The 22,585-nt window shown below is 39.3% G+C and overlaps 1 protein-coding gene across 1 annotated transcript in view; it reads right to left on the bottom strand.

Moving 5' to 3' along the window:
• Nucleotides 1–6,003: 6,003 nt before the first annotated feature.
• Nucleotides 6,004–22,585, bottom strand: part of tgs1 (trimethylguanosine synthase 1) — a 58,385-nt gene continuing 41,803 nt past the window's right edge. The window contains exons 10-13 of the mRNA XM_051929064.1: nt 16,500–16,643; nt 12,855–13,072; nt 8,688–8,765; nt 6,004–6,211 (exon numbers count right to left, since the gene is read on the bottom strand). Of these exons, the coding sequence (XP_051785024.1) occupies nt 6,098–6,211; nt 8,688–8,765; nt 12,855–13,072; nt 16,500–16,643 (554 nt within the window). The 3' untranslated portion in view covers nt 6,004–6,097. The remainder of the gene's footprint in view (nt 6,212–8,687; nt 8,766–12,854; nt 13,073–16,499; nt 16,644–22,585) is intronic.

Raw genomic sequence — 22,585 nt, 5'->3', positions numbered from 1 at the left:
TGGAGGTCTCCGTAAGGCTGATCTCTCGGGTCACCAAAACTTTGTGAGGGTGGTCTTAGAATCAACAGTTCTGGAAATGTCTGCTGTGGCAGAATGAGAACACCTCCAAGCCATGGAATTAAGTAGCGAGTTTAACAGCAAGTATCGACTTCTCATTGTGAAACTGGTTGGAGTCTGAAGCCCCAGTTTAGCTGGTCATCTGTTAGCTCGTTTCACGTCTCATTTCTGTTTGGCTGCCATTTAATGACTAAAGGAATCGATTCAGAGGAATAAATCCTTAAGAACAGGGCTATTAAAATGAAGGGAAACAAGTTAATTAGTAATGAAAACTGGTCACTGATTAGGAAAAGGGTTAGAATGAAAACCTGCAGCCACTGCGGCCCTCCAGGCCTGAAGTTTGACACCCCTGTCCTAGATAATAAAGAATAAAAATTCAGAAAGGCCACCATAGGAAAAAGAAAATGCAAAACTGAAATTTTAATGTGACACCCTGGCACAACCACAACGGTGGTCGCAATGAAGGGGAGTCTTAAGATGTTCGGCACATCTTTTTGAAAGAAGAGAACTTGCTATAGAGCCAGAGATTGGTGATGTGGTTTTTAGACGTTCACTGCGCTCTGTTGCTACTAAACCCTTTGCTTCATCTGCTAATATTTTGAGCCGTTTTCCACTACAGGGTTGTCAGGAGCCAAAGTCTTTTCCAGCAGCATGGACTGAATGCAGGATTTAAACGAGACAGAGTGCCAGTCCATTACATGGTCACCTGCACCCACTTGTATCAAGTCAGTCAGCTTGGAGCTGCCAGTCACCCATTTACCGTCCCAGGCTGGCACAGGTTCTAGTATCTTCAGAAAAAGCAAAGATGATGTTCAGACCTTACACTGATGGGGATTTGAACCAAACGTATTGTCTGGGGGGCAGCACTTCTAACCAATGGATGACATTAGGTCAGCTAGTCTACCTTCTTCGAGTGAATTACAGAGACGCACCGTGCGATACAAAACATTCTGGTCCACTTGTGCACTTTCTATTTCCACCTTGTTTTTTAAACTTGCTTTTATCAGGGATTCCTCTTTATTTAAAGCTCATCTGCCTCCCCATTTTCTGTCTTTTTATCGTCGTGGTTTGCGCTGCCATATCCGGGATTTAAATCTCATGACTAGATGTTATCTGGATGGAGTTTGCATGTTGGTCGTCCTCTCTCATCCCCAAGGATATGCATGTCGGATCAATTGGGGTCTTCAAACTGACCCTGTGTGTGTGTCTGGGGGAGAAGCAACCCTGCGATGGACTGGCTCACCGTGCGGTCATCTAAAAGGTTAAACCTTTGGACTTCAAACCCTGAGGCTGTGGGCTGAAATCCTGGTATTGCCACCGTGACCTTGAGCAAGTCACGTCACCTGTCTGTCCTCCATTTGGGGCGGTGGGGGGACAGAAACCGAAAGAAATGTAACCAGTTGTATCTTTCGGTTGTTTGGTACCTTTTTATCCAAAGTGGTTTGCCATAAAGTAGTAAGTAAATGCTGCAGCCATAGGCTTTGGGCCCCCATGACCGTGACGGGGGATTGAGAAAGTTGTTACGGACCACAAAAGGAAAGGCCTTATTGTGACGATCTGCTTGACCCATCCAGGAGTGGCGATTATCCTCGACACAACAGAACTAACCGGCTTTGTCTCCTGAGGGCATTAGCATGCACATACATTTGTGTTTATCACCGTCAACTCTGTTGCTTTGTTAATCTCATTCTTACCATTTTGAAATCCCAGTCATCGTCTTGAGAATAGTTCAGTATTTTGGGAGATGCAATTAAAAGTATTCTGAATGTGAAGCAGGAGGTTGGGATCGTTGAATACATTTTGTTCTATTGTAGCTTAGGTGGCATGGCGCTACTAGTGTTAGCACTTCTGCTTCATGGACCCAGTGGTGTGGGGTCAGGTCTCACGTCTGGGACTTCTCCGTCACTTTGTCCCTAGGAGTTTATGGTGTTTTTATATTTCTGAATATTGTGATTTTTTTTTTTTCCCCGCTGTGTCGTTTAGTCCGGAGATGGAGTTGCCACCCTTTTCAGGGTTCTGTTCTTGCTTTGTACCCAGTGCTGCCAGGATTGTCTCTTGCAATCTGAAATTGAATTAATTCACTAGAACGTGTTCAACCACCTTATCTCAACGGGTACCATTTGCTCATTTTAAAAACACTAAGCTCCAGTTAGAATTAACTGCTCAGGACAGACTAACAAGATGCATGGCCCAGCAGGGGCTGGAGGTTCTCCTGGGTTGTGTGTATCGGTGGCGTACTGACCGCTTCTATAGACGCACAACCATAAATGGAGCCGGCAGTGGCAAGTCTCCAATAGCCTCCGCTAACAGAAGCCATTGACATCATTCATTCAGTTACCAAGTGCTATTGAGCAGCAGTTCCTGTCTGGATCAATCAATGGCTAGCACAGAAATCCGATGTGTTAATTATAAAGTTACTTTCCGTGCGAGTAAACAGAAGGTGAACCCGGCACACGTTTTATGAATAATATGGTTTATGAAGGAGAAAGTTATTGCTAAACAGAACACCGAGCTGTAAGGAAGGACAATGGAAGTGTTGGTGAGAATGGGCCACTCGACTTCTTGAACAGGAAGCTGTGTTTTTCATTCTTAAAAGGTGAGCAGTTTTTATCTAAAATGTTTTCAATTCTAAAAAGCTGTTGCTTAAGCTCCAGCAAGTTAAAATCTCCAGCTGGTTGCGCATCAGATGCTCCTCTTTCCGATCCTCTCAGCCCTAGCAGATCATCCCAACACGGGCTGTGAGATTTACTCAAATTCTGCATTTGCCGTCCCTGTTCCAGAAGAGTTCCCTTTCGTGTAACAATGCATCGCTCCTGATTTTTCCCTTCAATTTACACTCCGACAATACCAGAAACCTTTGCCACAACCTCATCAAACAGACACCAGCCTTTGATAGACTTTTGACAAACCGCATCATTAACTCAAGCTTCATAAGACGGGGCTGCGGTGGCAGCACTTCATCTACCAAGCGAGGTTTCAGGATCTTTTAGGCACCAAGCTGTAGCGTTCTTCTAGCTGGCCATTCCTTCTGACCACACTGTAAATTCTGGGCTCTGCTGTGCCACATGTGAATTTTGTAGGCCCTGACTGCTATCCCAGTAAGATATATAGAACTTTCATTTCTCCATGTGTGAGTCAATGGTCCTAATAATTTTCTCGTACATTTTCACAATTCTAATATGGTTCTTTCAAATGCATAAAATTGGCAAAGCAATCGGTATGATGCGTATTTATTAGCGCTATCAAGAAGACCTCTTTTTGAGTCTATAAATAGTCTCTGTTCTAGTGCATTGTAGTCTCTCAAGTTTCCGCATTAGGCCACTTATGTCAGTGCAGCAAGACAAGGAGCCATCTTTCTTGAAACAATTCTACACCCTTCTTCTCTCTCAGTACCAAGAGAAAGTCCTGTTTGGATGTAGTAAGTTTTTTATTTTTAATGGCCTCGCATGTTGCTATCTGCTGCTAGGACTCGTCACTGGGTTCAGTTCCAGTTGTATTCTGACCTTACTATTGAACTAAGTAACTCTTATACTTTAGTGACAATTTTCTAATACTATGCTACATTTAAACATTTACAGTGCCAAAACAATATAATAATAATTCTTTGCATTTATATAGTGCTTTTCTCACTACTCAAAGCGCTCAGCAATTGCAGGTTAAGGGCCTTGCTCAATGGCCCAACAGAGCAGAGTCCCTTGTTGGCGTTTACAGGATTCGAACCGACAACCTTCCGATTGCCAGTGCAGATCCATGTGTGTGTGAAAAAAACAATGAGAAAAATATTGTTGTTTCATTTTATGTATTCAATCAGAAAACTGCACCTGCATAATCTGAGAATCCCAAAGTCACCTTTCCATGAAGTAGCAGTCGGCCTTCTACTCGAGTTGTGCTGCTTGCCTTTCTTATTTAGATAGAACTTGCTGTGTAAGCCCGGGGTGCTAGAAACTATTGAAATCCTCAAGAAAAATAAATTGAAAGGTAGAGATGTCAAGTAATTGAAAGGAACTACTTGGGGCGTCTCTCTCCTAGGAGGATTTGTTTTGCCAATGTGCCCGCATTGCTGGTGCAAAAGTAAAAGGGATACGGTTTTGCCGATGTTAGCGGCTACGCGACTTTGTCTTTGGAAGTTTCGTTTTGCTGTCATGCGCGCCTTGCTCATGTTGTTAGTGGCTAAGCGAGTTTTGTGTTTCCTCAGAGGTGGAGCCCTTACCCAGACTCCACCTCTCAATTCCGGGCTGGACAGATGTGCACACACACGTTTATATACAAGACTAGCTGTGCTACCCATCTAAGAGGGGTTGAAATCTAAGTAATCCACGTTAACCTCGGTGTTAATATCTGCAGTGCACCATCTATTGGAATGTTTTATGTAGTGCATGGACTAACCAAATGCGTTGTATTGCATTTCAAGCAAAAGTTTGCAAAGGTCCTAGTGGAATATGGGTTGGTTTGTTTTTTTGTTTTAAATCCCGATTATGACTTCTTGAGAGAACGGACATGGTCTGTGCTGCACTCGTAATCAAAATCATAAAGGGCTCACAATGGCACCTGAGCAGTTCCAGTCTGTTTGTTACAAGCAAAAATGGAGATCAGCACTTTTACGAGACAGTGACATTAAACACGTACCAGACAGTGAGAATTGCATCCTTACAGCTACACGATGCACACAGACAAGACTGTTATTTTTGTGTTCGGATAATTTATTAGAGATTTTACTGAGATATGGAAGTGAAAGAACAGAGGCAAACAAAGGCCGAGGTTAGGGGAAGATGTTTGGGCTTGAAAAACCCACCGCTTTGGGGTTATGCAAAAAGTATGGTAGACTGGGGTGGCATAAGGGGGTTTGATCTTAAATAATTAAAAAAAAAAAAAAACAAAATGCAGAGGGTGGTGAGAAAGTTGTCAAATGATCAAACAGCACACCCAGTCCCAAAGCAATGTATGTTTGGGGTCCTGGGATCAAGACTGCAGCTAGGAGTTAAACCTCAGTTTGAGGAGAAGCAATTCAGATTTTTGGAGTAAATGAAGAATGGACCAACTCAACAAGCGAGTTTGGAATGGCTGTGTGTTCCCCAAGAGTATGAATGACTTCTACACAGCTCTGAGCTGAACTGTCTTCAGGACTATGGAGTCACATACTTGTACTGAGAGTAGCTGCTGCCTTATTCATGGTAAGTCAAACCCATTTAAAATGGACACACAAGTCTGGGTAGAGGGCATTACGTCTTCCTCGCTTACCAGCTCTGGTGTGCACTCGGCAGGAAGGAGAATCAGCACTTCCACAGGTGGGATCCTGGTTCTTTTCTGGGAAAAAAACTGACGAACATGTTGAAGTACCTTGAAGTTTAATTCACAATTGAACCTACAGGGCCTGTAGGAGTAGTCGGAGGCTTGGTGTAGTAGTACTACGGCGGTGGCTTTATCGCACCTGAAACCCTCGATTTATTATTTGTCATGCAACCCCATTGCCACATACGCTCATGAGTGTTGTATGGTTAGAAAATGGAGCTGCAGGTAACCTTGGGCCAAATTAAATAAAGTTCTATCAGCTCTCCATAATAAGGTGAAAACCTTGACAAGTTAGCCGGTCCTTGAAGTACAGAAGCACAACATTCACAGAATCCAATTAAGAGCATCTAGTGAAGGTACTGCTGGGCACCCACCTTGGAAGACATCATTGCTGCATCCAAATAAGAAGAAATGAGGTACACACTGAAAACTCACCAGAAAGAGCCGTTACTTTAGAAAAGGAAACTAAGTCAGCCGCATCCAGCCTGTCACCATCTGGGCAACGTGGTAAATAAGATTGGGGACGTGAAGTGATGAACATTTTTTTTTCTATTCACTATTTGTCCCATGAAAACCTTACCAAACAAACAATCCTCCAAAAATTGTATTCAATTATCTCTTTTAATTGTTTAATGATTAGTTGACTAAATAATATGGTAAAAAAATATTTAAACTTAGCAGTTTATACAAAAAGTCTGAATTAGACAGAGAAAAAGATGACATGTTGACATGATAGTAATGTTCGGTTAGGTTAGGAGTCCACTTTGATTAAATTGCCAAAATAAGCAGTAATAGTTTTTAACTTTGTATTAAGAAAGTTTTGCTCTATTTCCACCTTCCCACCAGGTCCAGCTAATGATGCAATCTAAAGAAAAGGAAACAAAATACAAAACAAAACCATCAGTTTCTTCAATTTCTTTGTTAGCCCTAATGCTTCTACTTTTGTAAAATTCAGTTATGACTTTTACCAATTAGTTATTCTAAGTTTTTAACAGCAGAGAGCTTGTCTTAGAAAGCAAGGAGAGACTCGTACATATTTAAATATGTCTCTGTTATTAGGGTGTCTCTTCCTCTCCCAACTGCTACTCGCAGCAAATCCCGAGTGTAAGTGGAAGGAAGCGCACCGTGTGGCGGAGGAGCCTTTGCACAAGAAAACACCTGACGGCCAAACTGGCTGCTGGCTGAATGGAAATCAACATTTAGCTTAGGGACACAACTTGCTGCCTGCAGTTCCTGGGACTTGTGTTCACATCCCAGTGCTGATGTCTTAGTAAGGGAGGAGTGGAGGCTTGGAGGGAAAGTGAAACTGTGGCCGTCCAGTGGTGCTGGGGGCTGACTGGGAGCTCCGCTGCCATCCCCAGGAAGCACGGCTAAGAGTCAGATGATTCTGCATTCAGTAACAGAGAGATGTCTCTGTTGCTCAAAGTGTTGAAGAGGATACTTTTGAGCGCATCTTTGAAACCCAAATGTTGCAGGTTCATGGATGGCAATCAGTGATTCCTGAGCCAATTCCTCAGCAGAAATACCACGCATATATACAGTACTAGGGGGCTTTGCCCCCTGCTCGCTTCGCTCTCCACTTCTTGTCTCTGCTGCTCGTGATGTCAAGGGGAGATTGCTGAACGCACACTGAGGAGATGCAGCCTGATCAGCTGCTGTCTTTCTGCTGCGTTTTCTGCTTGTCGTGTTGCATATCAATCATTTAAAAGCCTGTACAGCAGCTGTCCTTTTGTCTCATGTGACACTTAAAGTCTCTCTCACGGGACGTCAAATTGTTTTCTGAGAAGATCACATCTCGTCTCCTTCCAAGCCCTCCAAGAATTTTTTTTTTCCCCTAATAGAGAGAGATATGTGTACTCGAACCGGCTTAATCCAGCTCAGGGCCACAAGGCATGAATCATCCAACAATGGGGACACGGTCTGCAATCAATTATTGTTTCTCTAGGCATAAACCAAATTAATAGTTTATTTAAGAAAATGAAAAAACATTTTTTAACACGTCCTAAAGGAATATCAAAGATTATACCATACATAAAAAACAGACTGCTACTGTAGCAGCAGTAAGTCGGATGTTACTAAAGATAGCAGTTTACAATTTTGTGACTAAATTCAGGAAGACCATGAGCAGTGCAATGCAAACTTAACACTGGACAGTGCAATGTAAAGCGTCAGCAAAATGGCCATTTATATAATCAGCAGAAATAACAGTGCCGAAAAAATTTTGCCTTTATTTTAAAATATTTCTCTCTCACACACATTATATATATATATATATGTGTATATATGTGTGTGTGTGTGTGTGTGTGTCTGTGCACTGATGGAAAACAAACATTCACTGTGTCTGAGAATTTATGACCTCTTTGGAAGTTTTGGGTTGACATCATTAAATTAAACAGTGGAGTACCGACTATTTGCCTCCAAATTTACACACTCCAATGTTTTCCAGTGCACAAGATTAGTCATTAAAATTCTCAGTAATTCTGTTCATGAAGCAATTGCGATAACTGGAAAAGCCACTAGGCATGTATTCTCAATATATTTACATTAGCAGGCTTTCCAATTAAGTTTAAAAGTTTGCAAATTCCAATTAAATCCATTTTAGGTATTAGCGTAGATTAAAGTTTAGGGCCAAACTTTAAACACGGTGAGAATAAACTTGCATAATTCTTTCTTTCTTTCTTTCCTTCTTTTAAATAATTACATATGGGTCGCTTCTGAGTGGCAAATGATTGATATACTTTGCATCACAATGGACAAATGTTTTTGATAAATATAAAGTGAGTGAACTGTTCAGCCACTGGACTTCTCCTTTAGCTCCACTGGCTGTAATCCCAAAAGGGGTTGGGAGGTGTGGGTTTTGGTGCGGTGAGGGCAGCTAGTCAGGGGTATGTTTCATACAAACATTACATATTCTTCACACAGAGAACCAGAGATGATAGTACTTTGGAGTCCTTCGGATCTGTAAATGACATTTGTAAAAAGGAGCTGACAAGACTGAACTGAAAGACAACATCCATTCTGTTATAAGAAGTGAGTGTATCGGAGCGTTGGGATTTCATCTCATGATCAAAGACAGACGTTGTGTGAGTCGTTAGTGAAGACGTTCATATTTCAGGAAGGTGTAATCAACAGATCCCCTGGTTACAGCAATGAATATGCTGTCAGACAAAGAATGACTCCTCAGGTGAGGGATTTTCTATCCTTGAATCTTGCCTTTTAACCAAATGACTACATTTACAGAAAAACACTTCAGTATTTTAAGTTTCAATCAGTGCAACCCCAGTAACATTTTGCCGTTATAATCTTCTCATAAACAAACAAACAAATAAAAAGGAGCCTACCTGTTCCACATCAGCATTCCGTGGAAGGAAATAGACAATATTGTTGGTAATTATTTTAGACAGGCTGAAAATTTCAAACGTATTAAGTCAAGGAAAACATTTCAGTTTGATTTAGACACAAGTTTTTTTTTTTTTTTATTTAATATGTATTTCTATTTGTTAATCTTTATTCCAAGAAAATATTACTGATTTAGCATTAACCAAACAGGAAAAGATAAAAGTTCTGACTGTTCTCAGAAATTAGCTCAAATATGATGAAGCAGTGAAAAGCGAACCATTATAAACGCGCTTCCCTTTCCCATCTACATCAGCTTGGCTTAATTTAAAGCTAGCAACCCTCAACGTAGGTTAAATAGTTCATTTCTGGGTTCTTTATTTAAATCTAATTTCAATTTCTTGAATAATAAGTCTGTAATAATTTCTGAAGTTTAGATATCTGAAACGTGTCAAAGCTAAATAAAATGTCTAAAAAATAAAAAAGAGGATTTATACTTTTCATCATTTTTGGAAGAGTGTCCTTAGGATTCAAAGAAAGATGGCATTGGATATTTTTTTACATAAACACAGCAATTACAAGAACAAGCATAGAAGTAAATCAGAACACAACAGTAAATGAGGGGCAGTGGCAAAGCAGTCGGGTTCAAAATATGTCAAGTGCCAACAGTCAGAGGTACCAAAAATAGCATCAGTTGTTAATACTCTAAAATAACTAAATATATTCGGCATGGAAGGTTAAAGCATGATACTTCTCTTAAAATTGGAAACTTACTTATAAAAATACTGGCATAATTGCCTTTTTTTATCATCAATAATGCTTAAATGCAGTACACTGTACATACCGTGGTAAATAATAACCGCTGCCTGCTGCTAACCAGTCCGAGCCAAGTCTGAGTGAAGCATTATTTAAATATGTGTTCCATTAGCCTGCCCTCCTCGTATCAAATAAGTTAAGGGAGATGCAGCTTAGGCAGACATTTCCATCATACACTGTTCCCCATACTTTTACCCTTTCTGATTTGGAATACTGTCATGAATCTCTACAATATTTATATAACTGATTCAGACAAAGTGAATGAGAGATAATGGCATTACTTGTGACAAGACTTGGCCATCAGACTATTTTATGATAATAATCATAATCATGGATTCATATTATTTTATATTGGAGAATGCTCAGTCAAGAGGTAAAGTAGATTGCTGGCCTAGGGCACCCAGACAGGACTGTGTGTGTATGCATATGTGAAAGTTTCTCTTGCAGAAACTTCTGTAAAATTTACTGTCTTATTTTATATCTGTGCAGTGCTCTGGGCCTATCAAATGAGATCAGTATTTATGAAAGCAAAACTTAACTGATTATGAAATGATTATCTCAATGTACCTTAATCTTCAGATGAATGCGACGTGGACACTGCGTTCACACCACCATTACAAGCCAGTAAATACTTACACTAAAAACAATGCTGGCAGTTTGTTAGATTTCAACTGAAGAAAGGCAGGTTTTGATAATAAATTGAAACTGTGCTGGGACAAGCACACTGTGACTGTAAACTTGAAACAGATGGTCGTTTCAGCATGAAATACGCTTTTAGCAATAAAACCAGCAAATTGAAAGAAGAAAAATCACTATGTGGACAATCCCTTAAAGGACAATGACATAAAAAATAATATCATCATCCCAATATTGTTATTCAAGACCATACAGCAGCAAGAAACTATTAGCTCTGTCTAATTCTAAAACTTCCAACATTGAATGTTTCAGCAATTATAAAATTACATCTTAATTATAAGTTTTTATTCCTTACAAATGACATCTTAACTGTGTAAAAAGTGGAAAAACACATTTATTTTAATGGATTACTGTACTCCCATTTTCTCTCCCACATGCAAAAGACATGGAAGTTTGGTGACTTTTCAACTCTAAACTGGCCTACTAGAGAATTTGGGCGTGTGTGTGTGTGTGATTTATGATGGACTAGCATACCGTCTAGTGAGGCTCTTTGGCTTTGGTCCAGTAATGGACTGATAGTTTCTGAACTGGATTAAACAGGTCTGATAACAGATAGATGAATATAGTCATATGAAAAAGTTTGGGAACCCCTCTCAGCCTGCATAATAATTTACTTTCAACAAAAAGATAACTGGTATGTCTTTCATTTCCTAGGAACATCTGAGCACTGGGGAGTTTTCTGAACAAAGATTTTTAGTGAAGCAGAAATTAAATCAAATGTGAAAAACTGGCTGTGCAAAAATGTGGGTCCCCTTGTAATTTTGCTGATTTGAATGCCTGTCACTGCTCAAAACTGATTACTTGCAACACCAAATTGGTTGGATTAGCTCCTTAAACCTTGAACTTCATAGACAAGGTGTGTCCAATCATGAGAAAAGGTATTTAAGGTGGTCAATTGCAAGTTGTGCTTCCCTTTGACTCTCCTCTGAAGAGTGACAGCATGGGATCCTCAAAGCAACTCTCAAAAGATCTGAAAACAAAGATTGTTGAGTATCATGGTTTAGGGGAACGCTACAAAAAGCTATCTCAGAGGTTTAAACTGTCTGTTTCAACTGTAAGAAATGTAATCCGGAAATGGAAGGCCACAGGCACAGTTGCTATTAAACCCAGCAGGTCTGGCAGGCCAAGAAACATACAGGAGCGGCATATGTGCAGGATTGTGAGAATGGTTACAGACAACCCACAGATCACCTCCAAAGACCTGCAAGAACATCTTGCTGCAGATGGTGTATCTGTACATCGTTCTACAATTCAGCACAATTGGCACAAAGAACATCTGCATGGCAGGGTGATGAGAAAGAAGCCCTTTCTGCACTCACACCACAAACAGAGTCACTTGTTGTATGCAAATGCTCATTTAGACAAGCCAGATTCATTTTGGAACAAAGTGCTTTGGACTGATGAGACAAAAACTGAGTTATTTGTTCATAACAAAAAGCGCTTTGCATGGCGGAAAAAGAACACCGCATTCCAAGAAAAACACCTGCTACCTACTGTCAAATTTGGTGGAGGTTCCATCATGCTGTGGGGCTGTGTGGCTAGTTCAGGGACTGGGGTCCTTGTTAAAGTCGAGGGTTGGATGAATTCAACCCAGTATCAACAAATTCTTCAGGATAATGTTCAAGCATCAGTCACAAAGTTGAAGTTACGCAGGGGTTGGATATCCCAACAAGACAATTACCCAAAACACAGTTCGAAATCTACAAAGGTATTCATGCAGAGGGAGACGCACAATGCTCAGGAATGGCCGTCACAGTCCCTTGACTTGAATATCATCAAAAATCTATGGGATGATTTGAAGCAGGCTGTCCATGCTCGGCAGCCATCAAATTTAACTAAACTGGAGAGATTTTGTATGGAAGAATGGTCAAAAATACCTCCATCCAGAATCCAGACACTCCTCAAAGGCTATAGGAGGCGTCTAGAGGCTGTTATATTTGCAAAAGGAGGCTCAACTAAGTCTTGATGTAATATCTCTGTTGGGGTACCCAAATTTATGCACCTGTCTAATTTTGGTATGATGCATATTGCATATTTTCTGTTATTACAATAAACTTAATGTCACTGCTGAAATACTACTGTTTCCATAAGGCATGTCATATATTAAAAGGAAGTTGCTACTTTGAAAGCTCAGCCAATGATAAACAAAAATCCAAAAAATTAAGAGGGTCCCAAACTTTTACATATGACTGTATACATATAGAATATAATATATAAAAATTAGACATACAGTAACTTAGCATTAATGCTTTATGTGTTCTTAAGTCAAACCTCATTGCTAGTTTTAGTTTGTTCTTAGATTTCTTTTGACACTCAGAGCAGACAAGGACTCTTTTGTTTATTGTTAAACACTGCCCTCTGTCTTTGAGCTGAAATTCCACATCAATTACAATCAGTGGTCACAAAAGTTGATTAAATTTACATTTATATGTCAATGTGTAAACTCTCCACAGTGACTGGCTGAGAATCAAATCAGGGATCATGGAGATGTGAGGCAGCACTAATAAACACCGCTCCCCCCTTGCCAGTTTTCATTTCAATAATTGGTATAAAATTGCTTTATTTCCAAAGATAACTTACCTTTACACCTTTTGATTAACATCAACACAATGTAAGGGTATAATTCCTGAATAACTAAGCTTTGAACTTTGAAAAGGATATCCATCTGGTGAAATCATTGTTTTAATATTGAAGATATCAGCGCTGAGATAATCAGGGCCACCCCAAGGAGGGCTAAGAAACACAACATCTGCTTTCAGATTTGGGGCAAGAAGCATGAAGTCCCCCAGGATAAACTCAATGTTTTCAGCAACTCCATAAACCTCAGCATTATTTTGTGCTAGGGCTATCCGTGTTGGGTCAATATCAATAGCAATTACTAAAACATAACAACAAAAAGACATTATTACATGATTACACCAACCAGTTAAAATGCGGTAGATTTTACTGCATAATGTTTACTAAACACTGTCATCAGATGTGAACATACTATCTGGACGCTATTCATTGCTCAGTTTGTTGACTGGAATTCACCGTTATTCACTTCTATTTGTATTTGATAGTCCTGATACTGAGAGGAAACTGTGGTTACTTGTTAGCATTCATTTTGGCCTTTTTTTAAATGATTGCATAATTTAAAATTGTTTTCCTGCTCTTTCCTTAACTGTGCCAGTTTGAAATTATTAAGAAGTCTAGGAAAGACATCAGGCCAAAACAGTCATCCAGATCTATGCCATCCTGCATATTTTTGCAATATAGGATGAACACACACAGGATTATCTACTCTGCTGTTGAATCGATTATTACTTACACAGTTAATTTGCAACCCAAACAATACAAGTAAAAAAAGAGTGAATTATATGAAAAACTAAATTAAATGGTAATTTTCATATTATTAAAAGTTTTGATAGCAATACACATAATTCCTAATTCTTATCAGAAATAAAAATCACAATTTGGCATTTCTGACTTTGTAGAATTACGAGGGAATATCAAAGTTTCCGCACTTTTATATTTTCATTGGAAACGGTCAAGGCCGGAGGAGTAGTAATTGGGCATTAAAAAGTTGCTACAACGCTGAGAAAATTGCATCGCAAAGCAAGGTGACTATGTAGAAAAGTGCTCATAATTTGTTATTGAAATTCTTAATAGAGTTAAAAAAAAAAGTGGAAACTTTTTGACCGTCCCTCGTAATTGAGAAAATACCAGATGTACTGAGAACCTTCAGTGAATATGGAAAAAGACCATTAATTAAAAGACTGGCTGTTCTGAAAAAGCAGTAGCTACTGTGTGCCAGAATTTGGAAACACCATTTTAACCACTGCCATTTCAAATTACTGAAGATATATGTAATGTAATTCACTAAAGAAAAGTTTTGGGTTCCCCTTGAAATTTTGCGATTGTGGCGGCAGAGAAGGGATGAGGTCCCCTTTCACACGATCAAGGGCTTAACCATATCAACCTTGTGCTGGGTGCAATGTATTGGTGGGCTACAGCCTCTGATGCCCTTCCTCTCGATGCCACTGGCATGTTTTTTTAATGCTGTTTAGTTTCTTTTTAGTTCACTTTTCAAGTAATCTTTATAACAACATACAGTGCATCCGGAAAGTATTCACAGCGCATCACTTTTTCCACATTTTGTTATGTTACAGCCTTATTCCAAAATGGATTAAATTCATTTTTTTCCTCAGAATTCTACACACAACACCCCATAATGACAACATGAAAAAAAGTTTACTTGAGATTTTTGCAAATTCATTAAAAATTAAAAAAACGAGGAAGCACATGTACGTAAGTATTCACAGCCTTTGCCATGAAGCTCAAAATTGAGCTCAGGTGCATCCTGTTTCGCCTGATCATCCTTGAGATGTTTCTGCAGCTTAATTGGAGTCCACCTGTGGTAAATTCAGTTGATTGGACATGCTTTGGAAAGGCACACACCTGTCTATATAAGGTCCCACAGTTGACAGTTCATGTCAGAGCACAAAGCAAGCATGAAGTCAAAGGAATTGTCTGTAGAACTCTGAGGCAGGATTGTCTCGAGGCACAAATCTGGGGAAGGTTACAAAAAAATTTCTCCTGCTTTGAAGGTCCCAATGAGCACAGTGGCCTCCATCATCCGTAAGTGGAAGAAGTTCGAAACCACCAGGACTCTTCTTAGAGCTGGCCGGCCATCTAAACTGAGCGAATGGGGGAGAAGGGCCTTAGTCAGGGAGGTGACCAAGAACCCGATGGTCACTCTGTCAGAGCTCCAGAGGTCCTCTGTGGAGAGAGGAGAACCTTCCAGAAGGACAACCATGTCTGCAGCAATCCACCAATCAGGCCTGTATGGTAGAGTGGCCAGACGGAAGCCACTCCTTAGTAAAAGGCACATGGCAGCCCGCCTGGAGTTTGCCAAAAGGCACCTGAAGGACTCTCAGACCATGAGAAAGAAAATTCTCTGGTCTGATGAGACAAAGATTGAACTCTTTGGTGTGAATGCCAGGGGTCATGTTTGGAAAAAACCAGGCACCGCTCATCACCAGGCCAATACCATCCCTACAGTGAAGCATGGTGGTGGCAGCATCATGCTGTGGGGATGTTTTTCAGCAGCAGGAACTGGGAGACTAGTCAGGATAAAGGGAAAGATGACTGCAGCAATGTACAGAGACATCCTGGATGAAAACCTGCTCCAGAGCGCTCTTGACCTCAGACTGGGGCGACGGTTCATCTTTCAGTAGGACAACGACCCTAAGCACACAGTCAAGATATCAAAGGAGTGGCTTCAGGACAACTCTGTGAATGTCCCTGAGTGGCCCAGCCAGAGCCCAGACTTGAATCCGATTGAACATCTCTGGAGAGATCTTAAATTGGCTGTGCACCGACGCTTCCCATCCAACCTGATGGAGCTTGAGAGGTGCTGCAAAGAGGAATGGGCGAAACTGGCCAAGAATAGGTGTGCCAAGCTTGTGGCATCATATTCAACAAGACTTGAGGCTGTAATTGCTGCCAAAGTTGCACCGACAAAGTATTGAGCAAAGGCTGTGAATACTTATGTACATGTGATTTCTCAGTTTTTTTATTTTTAATAAATTTGCAAAAACCTCAAGTAAACTTTTTTCATGTTGTCATTATGGGGTATTGTGTGTAGAATTCTGAGGAAAAAAATGAATTTAATCCATTTTGGAATAAGGCTGTAACATAACAAAATGTGGAAAAAGTGATGCGCTGTGAATACTTTCTGGATGCACTGTACACTTAAATGGTATAAAATGTATTAATAAGAAGCAGAAATGTGAATGACAATAAATCACGTGTACTAAGTGTTAGACACTGTTATACAAAACACATAAGGAGCTTTAAAAATAAATAAATCACAGAGTAATAAAATTAAAGTTTACATTGTATACATTTTTAGAAATTCAAAATTACACTGTAGAGTCTGGATAAATAAATTTATAGGCAAGGAGTATAATAAAATTAACCAATCCTTTGTTTTAAAGATGGTATGGAACTTCAGCACCAGGGATAGCTCCTCTGTACCAGAACTGTGCAATCAATTTATAACTTTAAACAGAAACTATTTTAACATTCTTCAAAAATTATTCTTGTTTTAAAAAGTTTTCACTTTTTAGTTCTACATGAAGTCTTTCAGATATCTTCATAAATACTCAATTCCATGCACATGCCACTTAAATTGTTAAAGTGCATCTCCAAAGTATTAATTGTAAATACATTTGCAATTTAAATAATTTTAAGATGATGACCAATAATACTGAATAACACATTTTTGTATCTTAATATTAATGAATAATGATAACTCGTACCTCTCTTCCCAGTCAAAGCAAACTGAATAGCGTTACCACCAACACCACAGAAAGCATCAACAATGATATCACAGTCAAATGTCTGTTGAACTCGGATAGCGATGTGCTCTGCAATCTTTTCAGGGGTGACAGAAAACCAGCCTTCTGTAAAATAAAGAGCATCACTCTATCAAATGTCAGCCAAGAAAATACTGAAACCTGTACATTGTTAAGCTTAAATGTTAACTAAAGGGGAGTTGAATATTTTGTTAAAGTTATTTTTTTTTATTTATATTTTTGCCATCATAATCCCTGTGATGGGCTGGCACATTGTGGCGAGTGCTGATGGGCTATGCACCGGCCTTCTAGAATCCTGAGATGGACAAGCAGGGTGGAAAATAAATGGATGCCTGGATGGGTGAAATATTAGTGTATTAGTTATACTGAAAACCTCAGTTTGAGGGCGGAGTGGTGGCTCCGAGGCTAAGGATCTGCGCTGGTATCCCGAAGGTTGCCGGTTCGAATCCCTGTCACTGGCAAAAAGGCCACTGCTCTGCTGGGCCCTTGAGCAAGGCCCTTAACCTGTAATTGCTCCAGGGGCGCTGTACAATGGCTGACCCTGCGCTCTGACCCCAAGGGGTATGCGAAAACTACCAAATTCCTAATACAAGAAATTGTATAAGGCGAAATAAAGAACAAAAAAAAAAAAACCAAAGTATCCTGTTTTTACTGCAAGGAACCTTTTGATCCAATAAAGCCTTTACCCCTTAATCAATTTCCCTTTATCTTGAGTATAGTGCAGTTCAATAAAACCAGTTAAGTGTAACCTGATAACTTGTGGTCAGTTCCACTGCAACCGTGTTGAGATTTATAGTAAATAATAAAGTAGGCACTGGATTGGAATTTGTTTCTCTTGATTGTTGCTCTATGGATACAAACAGATTTCTAAAAAGTTAGTTTAATGTATCTAGAATTTATTATGCTACAACATCTGATTTGATGACAGTTGTTAACAAATAACGCCCACTGAATGTCAAGAGTCAGCTTGTGTACTGATTGTGAAATGCTGAGAAAGAGGGAGAGCTTGCAGGAATAGCGTTAGGATCTGTAAGCAAATTGAGGGAGTTTATAAATTATAATGATTCCAGTTTATTGACTATTTAAATCTGTGTTTAAGAACTTTGTTGTAGCTTGCTTAGTGTATGTTTACCTAGGAAAAATTAGCCAGAAACATTTTATTTTTTTTTAACAAGAGAAAATGCTATTATAAGTAATTTAAATGTATAAATACCAAATTGCCAACATGAATGCAATAGTGAAGGCAAGTCTAGTGTCTACAGCTGTACTGATGCAGAATTAAAATACAATACAATTTATTTTTGTACAGCCCAAAATCACACAAGAAGTGCAGCAATGGGCTTTAACAGGCCCTGCCTCTTGACAGCCCCCCAGCCTTGACTCTCTAAGAAGACAAGGAGAAACCTTAGTAGGGAAAATAATGGAAGAAACCTTGGGAAAGGCAGTTCAAAGAAAGACCCCTTTCCAGGTAGGCTGGGCGTGTGGTGGGTGTCAAAAAGAAGGGGGTCAATACAATACAATACACAGAACAGAACACAAGTAATCCTCGATACAGTGTAACAGTTGTTTTGAGACAGATGTACATTCTGCAACACCAGACTGTACACTAGTGACTGACAGTAAAAGTACAACAGTAGAGGCGTATTTTTTTGCGCAGTTACAGTGTGCTTTCTGAATGTCGGTGCCTTACCTGTAAGATCAATGTACCCCTTGTGTTTCTGTAGGCAACCTTAACACAAGGCTTAGTGATTTCCACATTTCCCTTGATATGAACATTGACAGTTACTGAATTGGGAACAGTGCTTAAGGGGCTAACATCTTGTTTGTCCTTGCATTCGATCGCAATTAATTTCTCTTTTTGTTACACAGCTACTGTCACACCAGTCTGAAGCTTCATGTGACTGAGTTCACCGGGATGTCATGGTGGTGTGGTCATAAAGTGCTATATCATGCATCAGTTTTACTTTCTGTATCAACATCTGATGATCAATTCACATCATCATCTCTATCGCTCAGTTACAGCAATGGTTCAGTTTTCATTCAGTCTAAAACTGCCTTTATGGTTTTTCTTTGGCCATTGTGTTTTTACCTTGGAGTCTGTGCCTTACTCATGAATACTGATGGATTGCCTGAGAATGGCAAAAAAAATATATTAATGATTTTTTTTGCAACATGATATTATTTCATCCACTAGATGGCAGTAGAATACTGTTCCAAGTGTTATTCAGGTTTATAACGGATTTTTACACACCAGCCCAAGCCTGACTCGTGGATAACTGTAATAGCATAGAACTCTGAGCCTGAATCAAACTTGGGGCTAACACCAACAAGGTGAAATTTGTATTTAACAGTTGGTTCTTTTATTTGTAAGGCATTATCTAACATCACAGAGGGCAATTCTTTTTCAGTCGTTAAACACAATAGCAAAAAATTCCATATTTGAAGAGCAACATGCATTGAAAATTCAGATTTGTTCTACACTTCTAAATGTAAAGACCGCTGTGCTCTCACTGCTAAAAAAGGTCTCTTATCTTTCCATGTCATGTCCAATGTATATACACTGCATGTGTATGCATCATTAACAACTGAAAACATAGTATTAAAGTTAATTCCAGCTTTTTAGTGGTTTTAATGAGTTATATGAATTACCAAAGAAAATAATGTAAATAAAATATTATAATTAAATGGGCAATATGAGTGCAGTACTAATCTACTTCCATATATTCCAGAAAACCAAGTTTAAATTTTTGACTCATTCCTTGTGTGTACTTAGTATGTTCTCCCTTCGATGACGTAGTTTTCCCAGGTACTACAGTTGTCACTGTCACATCCCGCACATATGCATGTTAACCCGATTATGGGTGAATATGCCTTGCAATAGATTAGCACCACATCCAAGGTTGTTCCCTGCCTTATAACTGATGCTGGCAGGGCAGGCTCTGGCCTTTGTGACCCTGAAATGGACAAATGTGGCACATAAATTAAGAAATAGAGTCCATTAAATAAAAAACAAATTGTTAATAGATGACAGGCTCCTGTTTTAATTGAAGCACCTGACAAAAGCGACTCATCTCAGACTGTTCACGGTATACAAAAAACTAACTAGCCAACCAACCAGCTGTATGTCCTCACAGGTGGCGCAGTGGTAGTGCTGCTGCTTTGCAGTAAGGAGACTGTGGAAGATTGTGGGTTCGCTTCCCGGTTCCTTCCTGTGTGGATAGCGCTTTGAGTACTGAGAAAAGCGCTATATAAATGTAATGAATTATTATTATTATAAAAATGTATGTCATAGCATTACGTATTTGCATGTTTAAATTTAATATTTGTATTGAAGTTAATTCAACCTTTAAATACTTTGTATTTACAAAAAGAAAAAGAAGATACATTTTAGATAAAATATTACATAAGTAGACAATTCCAAGAAAACGTTTCTTTTTTTGCATGTTCACAGTCTCAAAATTAAAAATTGTAGAAAGAGTTCATTAACCAAGGTGCTCACATAAATTCTCTCACTTGGATTAGAGATGCTTCATAAACTACATTTTTTCCCACTGAGATTTGAGCCATCTGTTTTAATTTTCTTAATACCATTTCCATTTTCAAGTCTCTTTTTTACATTTTCCTTAGAGGGCACAGCTTCAGCCATCATACCTCAAGGAATTACCTTATCCCATTATGATTACTTTAGATGACAGCCTACTGAACACACAATATACAATACAATTATTCCTTTCTAACACATCATGTGGAAATCGCAATAATACAATTTCAAAATCAAAAGAGTTTAAATTATGTTGCTCAACAGTTACAACACAGTCTTTATAAAAGCAGCTACTGAAAATAAATATATTGTTGAATATATATATATATATATATATAAGTATATATAGTATTATATAAAGTATTCACAGCATCACTTTTTCCACATTTTGTTATGTTACAACCTTATTCCAAAATGGATTAAATTCATTTTTCCCTCAGAATTCTACACACAACACCCCATAATGACAACATGAAAAAAGTTTACTTGAGGTTTTTACAAATTTATTAAAAATAAAAAAACAGAAAGCACATGTACATAAGTATTCACAGCCTTTGCCATGAAGCTCAAAATTGAGCTCAGGTGCATCCTGTTTCCCCTGATCATCCTTGAGATGTTTCTGCAGCTTAATTGGAGTCCACCTGTGGTAAATTCAGTTGATTGGACATGATTTGGAAAGGCACACACCTGTCTAAACTGAGCGAATGGGGGAGAAGGGCCTTAGTCAGGGAGGTGACCAAGAACCCGATGGTCACTCTGTCAGAGCTCCAGAGGTCCTCTGTGGAGAGAGGAGAACCTTCCAGAAGGACAACCATCTCTGCAGCAATCCACCAATCAGGCCTGTATGGTAGAGTGGCCAGACGGAAGCCACTCCTTAGTAAAAGGCACATGGCAGCCCGCCTGGAGTTTGCCAAAAGGCACCTGAAGGACTCTCAGACCATGAGAAAGAAAATTCTCTGGTCTGATGAGACAAAGATTGAACTCTTTGGTGTGAATGCCAGGCGTCACGTTTGAAGGAAACCAGGCACCGCTCATCACCAGGCCAATACCATCCCTACAGTGAAGCATGGCGGTGGCAGCATCATGCTGTGGGGATGTTTTTCAGCGGCAGGAAATGGGAGACTAGTCAGGATAAAGGGAAAGATGACTGCAGCAATGTACAGAGACATCCTGGATGAAAACCTGCTCCAGAGCGCTCTTGACCTCTGACTGGGGCGACAGTTCATCTTTCAGCAGGACAACGACCCTAAGCACACAGCCAAGATATCAAAGGAGTGGCTTCAGGACAACTCTATGAATGTCCTTGAGTGGCCAAGCCAGAGCCCAGATTTGAATCTGATTGAACATCTCTGGAGAGATCTTAAAATGGCTGTGCACTGACGCTTGCCATCCAACCTGATGGAGCTTAAGAGGTGCTGCAAGGAGGAATGGGCGAAACTGGCCAAGGATAGGTGTGCCAAGCTTGTGTCATCATATTCAAAAAGACTTGAGGCTGTAATTGCTGCCAAAGGTGCATCGACAAAGTATTGAGCAAAGGCTGTGAATACTTACGTACATGGGATTTCTTGTTTTTTTTTATTTTTAATAAATTTGTAAAAATCTCAAGTAAACTTTTTTCACATTGTCATTATGGGGTGTTGTGTGTAGAATTCTGAGAAAAAAAATGAATTTAATCCATTTTGGAATAAGGCTGTAACATAACAAAATGTGGAAAAAGTGATGCGCTGTGAATACTTTCCGGATGCACTGTATATTCATACAAAGCTGCCCTGGGAGGGGTGGAGGAAAAGAAGAGTGGTTTGGGTGTTTTTGGGACCGTGTTGTGCCTGTTTGGATTACGGGGAAGAGGTACCCCACAGGTGAAGAAAAATAAAATCTTTTTGTTTATTTTGCCCGTGCCTCTGGTGTCAGTCTGTGTCGGGTCGGCACCAATAAAGCGCCTTTATCACAACATACACAAAAAATGAACATAATTAATTTACAGAATATAAAAAAATAAAATGCCATTTCTATGCCAAATACAAATGTTAAGAAATGTTTTTGAATCAGTAGGAATTCTAGTTTGTAAAGAAACTGGTTACAGAAAAAAAAAAATGACACTAGTATATATATATAGTTTATACTAAAATATAGTTTTGTACAATAGCTAAACACTGGATTAATTCATAAAGATGTACGGCTCTGTTCATAGCTGCACTATTGGTTGTTTTTCAAAAGCTGTTTTTTTTTTTTTTAAATGCATGAATGTTTCTCACCTAAATATTTATTGCTAGTAATAATTCAGCACTTTCTCTCAGTATCAGAATACATTGCAATGGCTATGGCTATCGAAGTCTGGAAGCACCAAGAAGAAAAATCAATCCCTGCAAAACCTTGGCTTTGGGCAGAAGTCTTCTACATTTTTCTATATACATATACTATTTGAGGATCAATATACATGTAGGTGCTCAATTTTGAGAGGTATTGTACTTTAACCAATATTACTGTT

Source organism: Erpetoichthys calabaricus, chromosome 6 (genome assembly GCF_900747795.2).
Source record: "Erpetoichthys calabaricus chromosome 6, fErpCal1.3, whole genome shotgun sequence".
In the NCBI taxonomy this organism is placed as follows: domain Eukaryota; kingdom Metazoa; phylum Chordata; class Cladistia; order Polypteriformes; family Polypteridae; genus Erpetoichthys; species Erpetoichthys calabaricus.
Note: the sequence above shows the minus strand (reverse complement) of the source record. Positions and strands in the feature narration are given on the sequence as shown.